This window comes from Poecilia reticulata, linkage group LG22, assembly GCF_000633615.1.
Source record: "Poecilia reticulata strain Guanapo linkage group LG22, Guppy_female_1.0+MT, whole genome shotgun sequence".
NCBI classification, from domain to species: domain Eukaryota; kingdom Metazoa; phylum Chordata; class Actinopteri; order Cyprinodontiformes; family Poeciliidae; genus Poecilia; species Poecilia reticulata.
Window position 1 is genome coordinate 2,879,371 of NC_024352.1, and position 9,037 is coordinate 2,888,407.

Here is a 9,037-nt window from a genome sequence, read left to right on the forward strand (position 1 = left end):
GAACCCTTCTGCCTGGGGTCGCCAGGACATGAGGTTCAGCTAAAAAAAAACTTGTGATATGCAAAAATTAAGCAATTAATATTTTTAAGATAAGGCAACACAAAACAAAATGCTTTACTGGATATCAAAGGAAACACAGAAAGTCCCAAACATATTAGAATCAGCTTTACTGGCCAAGACTGTGAGCACAAACAAGGAGCAGACTGTGGTTTCAGGTGATCACTGCATGCAGACATACAGTGTAAATATGTTCAACTATAGATGAGGATGAAGGAGCAAAATGTACATGTCTTTGCAGCTAATTGTTCTTTTCTTTTCTATTAATAAGAAAGAGAAAAGAAAGGCAGGTTGTGACAGAGCAGTATGTTTATGTTGTTCCRCAGCAGAGTGGYTGTAAAGTGTTCCTTGTGTTCAGCAACAGCCTGGGGAAGAAACTGTCTCCTTACCAGCTGGTTTCTGTACTGCAGAGATGACCTGGAGATTACAGTMGAAGCATTTGTGTCCAGGATGTGTGTGGTCTGCAAACATGCTAGCTGCTCCTTTCCTGAACCCAGACCTGTGCAGGTCCTGGAAAGAGGGAAGGTCAGCCCTGACTGTCCTCTTTGCAGAACTGATTATTCATAAAAGSATCGCATAACAGAAACAGATGTCAACGAAATAAAACAATCACATGTTTTTGCATGTCACCTTCCTAAAAATATTGACCAAAGACAATTTTGTCAAAAAAACAAAATCACTTTTGGCAGAAAGTGATGTTAGCCTACTTCATGTTCTACATGTCAGGCTGTAATCAGACCTCTGATAAACTTAACTAAACCTTTCAAAAACAATGGTAACTCATAGTTCATTAACAAATTAACTATTGGCGCTACTTTTTCCACACAGTACCAGATTGGTTTGAATAGCTGTTTAATGGCCCACCCTCTCCTGAAGTTTGAGCTCAAGCTTCAGCAGGACAAYAACCTGAAAGAACCAGCAGTCCACAAATGAATGCCTTGAAAAGAAGAACAAAATKAAGTTTTTGAAGTGGTCTAGTCAAAGTCTGGACCTAAATCTTATTTGTCTGACGTGATATCGCAGGAACAATACCTCTAAGAAGAGTAGTTCAGTTRTCTGTGGAGCCTCAGGAGACGATGGTGCAAAGAAGGATTTTACAGAAAAATCAAGAAAATGATGGAAAAACCCTGAGCGTCTTCAGTCAGAGGCTTCTTCAAGCCGGTGTTAGACAGACCTCTACAGGAGGTCTTTCCTGCCAACGGCCATCACCATCTACAATGACTCTTTGAAGTATTTGAATTAATAAGAGTTGCAAYATTTAATTCCCCTTTAGGATTAATAAAGTGCTTCTGAATTTGAAATAAAAACAAAGTCGAAATTAAATGAAATGGGTCTGAATTTGTTGTAATTTAGGCTCTAAAAGTCAGGCCCCAAACTGCTTGAATAACATAGTAATATGCATTTTTTAAAAGTATTTCATTAAAACTCAAATATTTCCAAGCTAAACCCCGGGTAATTTCATGGCCTACCAGCTCCTGTGATTGAATGTTATGTTTTATTTTATTTTTTTCTTGTTGCTTGTAACTGTATTAATATGTGCATTTTGATTATTTCCTGAACAAAGTGATGTTGTGTGAGAGCTGCAGGTTCTGTAGAGGCACTGTTGAGGACGACCTGTGATGGCAGCAGAGATCCCACTCAGATTCTCCTCTCAGATCGATCAGCCTCACATGCTTCGCTCTCCTGGATCACTTTCTGGAACTGGCTCTCGGTAGTTGCTGCTGCTGGTGTCCGGGCCGTCCTCCGCCTGTCCGCCTGCTTGTATGTGATCGTTCGTGGACTCGGTTATTGGTTCCCGAACTTTTTGGACTCCTCCGACTTTCAGACAGCCTACTCGGCTGCTTTGGTTCAGGCAGGAAAGCTAACAGGCTAAGTGCTAGCCTGAACCGGCTCCGTCCTCCTGATGCCGACGATGCTGGAGAGGAACTCAGAGGCTCCGGTGAAGAAGAGGGGCCGAGCCCCGGCCAGTAGCGGCAGCGGCTACCCCGGAGGAGCGGCGAACAACGGCAGAAAGAACTTGTCCGGTAATGAGACCAGCACCATCAGCTGCTGGGAAGAAGGAAGTTCAGGCTCCAGCAGTGACGAGGACCATGGTGGGTAGCCACGGTCACACTACAACTATTATGTTCGGCTTCTCCTTCCAGCTGYCTAAGTTCTGATGTGTGTTTGTGCGCTCAGGTGGAGGAGGGATGCGCGTCGGACCGCAGTACCAGGCCGTGGTTCCGGACTTTGACCCGGGTAAGAATTAGAACGTAGCTTATAATAGACCAGAGGCGGCGTGGTAGCCTCGAACAATCGGTGAGCGAAACTGCATCCTCTATTCCTGTTATACTGGTTCCAGATGAAGGTGTTCTGGTTCCGAACCAGTCGTCTCTGTCTGCAGCTGTTTAATATAATTTTAAATGTTTTTGAAGACGGAGAACAGCCTTCCAGGGGCGGTCCAAGACTGTATGAGGCCCTACACAGAATTTGATTTGGGAACTTTCCAGAGCTATTGTTGCTTACCGCAGCTTAGCTAACATCTAGTTTATGTTGTCTGTGGTTAAGTGTTTGTGTCGTATACATGTAATAATATAAAAAATATAACTGAAAAATTAAAAATGTTATAAAACTAGCTAATATAATCCCTTAATTAACTGCACAATTGAATGTGCGTTGCGCATTCTATGAGAAGGCTACTGATAGAAGGCTATTATGAATTCTATCAGTAGAAAGCATAATAGACTTCTACTGATAGAAGGTTATCAGTAGAATCCTTTTACTGGTAGAATGTGATTCTATCGACTGATAGAATCACCTTATTTCAATAGAATGTGATTCTATCAACTGATAGAATCACATTAACATGTTTCAGTGTTTAAAACTTAAGATACTTTTTGTTGTTTCTGAACAAACTCTTGTGACCTTTTAAAGCTGTTATCATACAGAAYGCACCATTTTTGTAATAATTAGTATTTTTGCTATTCTTACATTTGCACACGTAATGTGTAAGATCARATCAGAAYTTGGGGGAAAAAACATTTTCTTACTAAACTCCATCAAAGTGGAACACCCAACAGCAGGATCTGAAACTATCTACTGTCATTCCTATGGGAAAATTCAAATGTCTTTTAAGACAAAAAGCTAATATTGTATTTCATCACCTATTTAACTAAGTCAGATTTGTTAATTACTTTGTTTTTCATTTATTTATCTTTTGTTTTATCAAAACAGGTCTCTCTGGTAAATGAGATATTTTATCTCAATGAGAAAACCTGTATAAATAAAGGTCAAATAAAAACAAGATGAAGTTCCAATTCATCCATCCATTCCTCAGTTGATCCCACTATCGCTTAGCAACAAGATACTCGAACTCCTTTGCTTGAGGCAGAGTCTGGACGAGGTCAAACCCAGTCCTAGTTCTCTGTGCTACATTGAAGAGGCATCTCAACCATGACAGCTACACACTCATGGTCTTGAACACCTAGAGGTAAATCAGTTCGTCTCCCATTCATTCACCTTCTGAGTTCTTAAACTCTGCTCCCATCATGGAGATATCGGTGACTTAATGAGAAGATCCTCGATCTGCTGCTTCCAACGTCCAACCATTCAGTTCAGTTCAGTTCGGGTCGAGCGTCTGTGACGTGTTTAATAAACCTGCAATACACACAGCACAGAGAAAGCCAAACAAGAAAACACAATATAAAGTTGTGTTAATCTACTTATTAGCTTAAGTAAAGAAGTAGGCAGTTTAATCTGTTGATGAAATAAATTAAGTAGGTCTGCTTGCTCACACAGTTCCTCCCTGCTTGGCTCCAGCAGCAGCGGCGACAGATTCCTATCAATCACACATCCCAGATGATTTTCACCTGACTCACCCTGCAGTCACAACAAGCAACAAGACGGAGCCGGAAGACGTTAAACAAAAGCTAAAAACGGGAGACTGCTTACTTAAATGATGGTCTAGAAACAAAAGCAGTAAAATCATAATTAGAATAATATGTCAGGTTTATGTCAGGTGCAGGCCTGTAATTAGAGGTAATTAGTCAGGGTGGCTCGGGCTCAGACACAATGGGTATCGGCTTAGACCAGGTCAGGCTGGATTTTTATAAGCCTGATCTAAACTCTGCTACATATACTGTAGGTTTGAACCAGGGATGGTTGTCTTCGCAGAGTCGTCAAGAACTTTTCTATATCTTCCACGAGGCCAACCAAAAAGCCTTCTCCATAACTTCTCTGACTTCCTTCTGTTCCTGAGTTTTTTGTTTGTGTAACCGGAACAGCTGTAGATGTTCTGACCGTCTGGTACCTGTCTGCTGTCTTGGAGTGTCCAAGAACAACCAAGCCCCAAGGGCCTCCTCCATCTCCTGGGTTTCATTCACTACTGCTGTCCCCAAAGGAACGCTCTTGTTGCCACTCACCAGGAACAGCTCCTGGAAGGCGACACGTTCCTGTCAGAAACCCTGGGGGTCATATTAAGCAATTACAATGTAGCAGYACAGTGAGCGCTAGAACATTCCCCCTCCACCCATCTATACTGTCTCTGTGTTTAGTGGGCATGTTTGTCAGGTGGGGATGGGAACTCTTGTAATGGCCAGATTTTCAACACTAAATGTAGAGAGTGAACATCTTTTTCAGGCAACAGATGGGTGGACCAGGCGTGTTCTACCTCCAGCCATGCTGAGTCACGGACCCGCAGATAAATGGAAATCAGAGCAATATACTCTCTTGATGAGCAAATGCACTGCTCTGATTGTTTGGTACACTCCTCAAGGTTTTCGGCAGGAGCCTGTCACATCCTGTCAGATATAATGTCTACATCCCCATCTGGGACATGAGAGGAGTTCTCCTGGAAGAGTGAGAAAATCTCACAAACACATTCCGGCACCAACCTTACCAGTCCACCTTCACCTTGTTTGGCTTCCCCAGGTCTGTCTGGCAGTCGCCTCCACCACCGAATCACCGAATCAAACCGAATCAAACTCACTACCAAACTTTCAACAGTAACAAAAACCTCTTATTGGGACCTGAGAGGCTTTTCTTCCAAGTTACATCCCACTAGGATTCATCATTGCCCAGATGGGCATTGGGGTCCAGAATACCATCCRGAGAGTCCARGAAGTGTTCTGTTTGATACATAAGCACAAATAATAGTGAGAGTCTTCCTTCCATAAAGAGCTCTTTCACTTACAAGGAGATCTCCGATACTTAGCCCATGAAAAAACGTCTGCAGATACATCAAGAGGTTGTGGCAGTGGGCCTGATTTGGAGATCTCCGATACTGAGCCCATTTAAAAAGTCTGCAGATACATCAAGTGGTTGTGGCAGTGGGCCTGATTTGTGCCATTTCTGAATTGAGGCTGCACAAGCCAAATCTGAGGCTCACAAATGAGTTTATAAATTACAAACGCATTTTTCTTTCAATGGTTATTGCAGGAATGGTCCTATTTCACTTGCTCTTTATCATCCACAGATGAGATCTTGGTTGTTATGGATACAATAAATGTCTAATATATATATTAGAGGTGTGCCAATCGATCGGCCACCGATCATAATCGGCCGATTTCCGTGAAAAAGTGTATGATCGGTGATCGCTGATCACGGTCTCTTGTTGCCGATMACACAAACCGATCACCYGCATCTCATTTCGCAGTCTGCCTGTGCAGCTGGTCTCCTCTTTCCTTCACACTGCGCAACCGCGCAGCAACAAATCCTAAGCGATGTCGTGTGGAATTATAATGCACTGAGTGAATGGGGAAGTTTGCGTGTTGCGGCGGAAAAGTGAAGCACGTCAAAATGCATCAACACGACGAATCTAATATGGTATAAAAACATGTGACGGAGTTTGGCTACATCGAGGCTCACTGCAGTGAAAAAGACAATCAGATAGCAGGTAAAGCAGCGCACAGCTACAAACACTCACCCGGATTAGCATGACGGTCAGAAAGCTAAACAAATAACCCCCAAAATTATTTAAGTCTTCGAGCTGCGATGTAAGACGCTGGTTCTGCTCTCGCTGTTGAACCGCTGCTACGTGATACAGGTAGTAATATTTCACAGACGGAGCGCCGCTTCTGCTCCAGCTGGTAGTGACTCTCACACCGAATCTCTGCTTAAAGCTGCAGCATCTAACTTAAAAAAATACATTATACATAAGTGTTAAAACTTTCGGTGTCCTAACATGAGACAGATAATCTCTGAAAAAAGAATCGATCTCCTCCCTGTTCTGCATAATTACTCCGCTCAGTCAGAAACAGCCACTCAGAACTAGTAGTAATCAGCTAGCCGCCATGCTATCAGGAAGTTTTCCTTCAGTAACTCAGGATTGTTTATAGTAATGGAACCTGTATTTGCCTTTGAATGTTAAGTTTTATACTTGAATTTTTTGGCAATGTTGAGAAGTTTTATTTTGGCTCTTTGCATTATTTAGCCTATTCAGAGCCGTCATATGTTTTCAGTCTGTTAAAGATAGTATTATTGATAGCAGTACAATTTGCACAATGCCTGTTTTGTTTWGTTTTTTTCTTGGAAAAAGCTATTTAAAAGCTTTTATCTAAAATAAGGTGAATTCATGGTTCTTTTTTCCACATAATGTAACGGTAGTGCTCATGATTAAAAAAATAATAATTATGTGATCGGTATCTGTGATCGGCCCTCATGGGTGATCGGAATCGGCAGGAAAAAACCTGATCGGCACATCTCTAATATATATATATATATATATAATTTCTCTGCGGTCCTGTGTCTCTGTTCCCAGATGTCGCCAAAGCGGCTCACCTCAGAGACAACCTGGGGATGCTGGTTTGGATCCCCAGCAGCTGCCTGAACCAGACTCAGTGTAAGAGACGGACAGTGGCTTCTTATCGCGTTAGCTCAGCTCATTTCAGCGCCTCACYGGGGGCTTCAGCGCCATGCTGTACAGACTAACGATGTGTTGTGTTGCAGTGGACGAGTACATTGTCATCGCCAAAGAGAAACACGGCTACAACATGGAACAGGTGAATATTTATTGCAGTTTTCTCAGACAGCAYCGGCTTCTTGCTCTGACCAGGAGGAGTTCTAGAGGATTATTATTAAATGTCGGCCCGAAACAGTTAGTGGGAATTTCTTCATTTTCTCCGAGTGGACTGTCATTGAGAGACCATTCAATAACAGTCTGAGACTTTGTGAAAAGTCTCATAGACTGTTCAGTGTCTTTCAGTGGGTTCCCATTGGTGGAAGGTTTTTACTTGTTTGATTCTAATAAGTTGGGTATGGTGCATTCACTGCTCCGTCACCTGCCAGGGCTGATCAAGTTAAAATGTACTGATTCTATTCACAACTGATTCTTGAATTCATCTGTAGTTTCCATGTAAACYTGGCTTTAGCTATGGCTATAGACTAATTATGCCGATTAATGTCCTTGTCTCAGGAGAAGATGGCATCGGAGAGAAATAAAGATGATGCTTAAAGTGTATCTGACACATTTATGATGATTTTCATTCTGTTCTGTTGGTTACTGACAGGCATTCTTTGGGTGACCTTTCACCTCACAGACCAAAACAACTGTTCAACCTGAAAKGATCTACAGCTACAATATCTAGATATGCCTCAGARGTCTTCTTTTTATTGACTTTGTTTAGAATTATATGTCAACATGCACTTTTAATTGGACCACCTGGTTATTTCACCACTTGGCCAATTCATACCCAAATGTGCCATTTTGTTCTTTAAAAAATATATATACATATATTTTTCATTTTAGTTCAATATTTTTCATAAATTATGGAGATAAATTGTCATAAAATCACTAAATCTCAGGGGAAATTAACTTAACTGATTATTATTTCAGTATAGTACTCTATCGGTACACTGAACAAAAATATAAATGCCCCATGTCAAATATAAGAGATTTMTGAACATTTTGGTTRCACAATATATAGAGAAACTCAGTAATTACTGGTCTTCATATCACATCGTGGTATGGCCATTTGTAGTGGTCTAACAGTCCTCCGAACATGATAGSGGTCAGGTTGAGGAATTTGATTTTGACCCAGTTGGCTTCTCATAGACGGTTACGGACAGTCTGAGGTGTGATGTTCTGTTGTGCAGACCAATAGTCTCATCGGCTGTGTGTGTCGCTGGTCTTAGCCGATGCCTCAAATGGACGAGCCGGATGTGGTGATCTTGTGCTGGAGTGGTCACAYGTGGCCAACGAGGATGAGGTCGATTTGCAGTAGTGCCAGTCTGTTGGAAACAAACCCTTAATTGGCTGATGGTCCGATAATGGGCACTGAGCCATGCAGCTACTGCTGTGGTGGACATCCCTGCATCCAACATGCCAATGACATGCTCCAGCATAACTCGCGACATCTGAGGCTTTATGACTTGTGACAGAATTTGACATTTTGGGGTGGTCTTTTATTGTCCCCAGTCCAAGGATTGTCCAGTTGTTGCTCATTTTGTTTGATCACCCAGTGGACATGCCCCACCCATGCACTGAGTAAAAGCACAACTCACTGAGTAATGCTCACTGACAGCAAGTTGGATTGAAAATTATACACAAATCAAGAGAAATATTACTTTTGTACAATAAAATGTCAGCAAATGCTCATTTACAGTTGTTAGTTCCACATGGCAATATTTGACATGTTTATATTTTTGTTCAGTAAAGAAAATTACATTGAACTGTTGGATGTAAAAGTGGTTATGAACTGTTCCCCTGGATGGTACAAACTGAATCGGGGTTGGTACAGCATGTCCCCGTTGTGGGTACAAACTGACCAATTTCGGTACGGTAGGCTGAGTTGGTACAAAATGTCCCTCTGGTTTGGTAGAAACTGAGGCAGGGTGGAAAAATATGTCTTGGGAGAGGGCTGCATGAGGGCTGTCGTAATAAGCAATCAGTCAGTTAATCACATGATAAATTCAAACAAACTCAGTAATTTCCACTTGCATGATTTATTTATTTATTGTTTTCTTCTTTTTTCTCTCTCTTTCTACCAAAAACTGGATGACCAAA

At 41.8% G+C, this 9,037-nt stretch overlaps 1 protein-coding gene across 1 annotated transcript in view; it reads left to right on the forward strand.

Annotated features, from left to right (window-relative positions):
- The first annotated feature begins 1,377 nt into the window (after positions 1 to 1,377).
- Positions 1,378 to 9,037, forward strand: part of rcor1 (REST corepressor 1) — a 16,068-nt gene continuing 8,408 nt past the window's right edge. The window contains exons 1-4 of the mRNA XM_008398703.2: positions 1,378 to 2,150; positions 2,236 to 2,295; positions 6,794 to 6,874; positions 6,982 to 7,034. Of these exons, the coding sequence (XP_008396925.1) occupies positions 1,961 to 2,150; positions 2,236 to 2,295; positions 6,794 to 6,874; positions 6,982 to 7,034 (384 nt within the window). The 5' untranslated portion in view covers positions 1,378 to 1,960. The remainder of the gene's footprint in view (positions 2,151 to 2,235; positions 2,296 to 6,793; positions 6,875 to 6,981; positions 7,035 to 9,037) is intronic.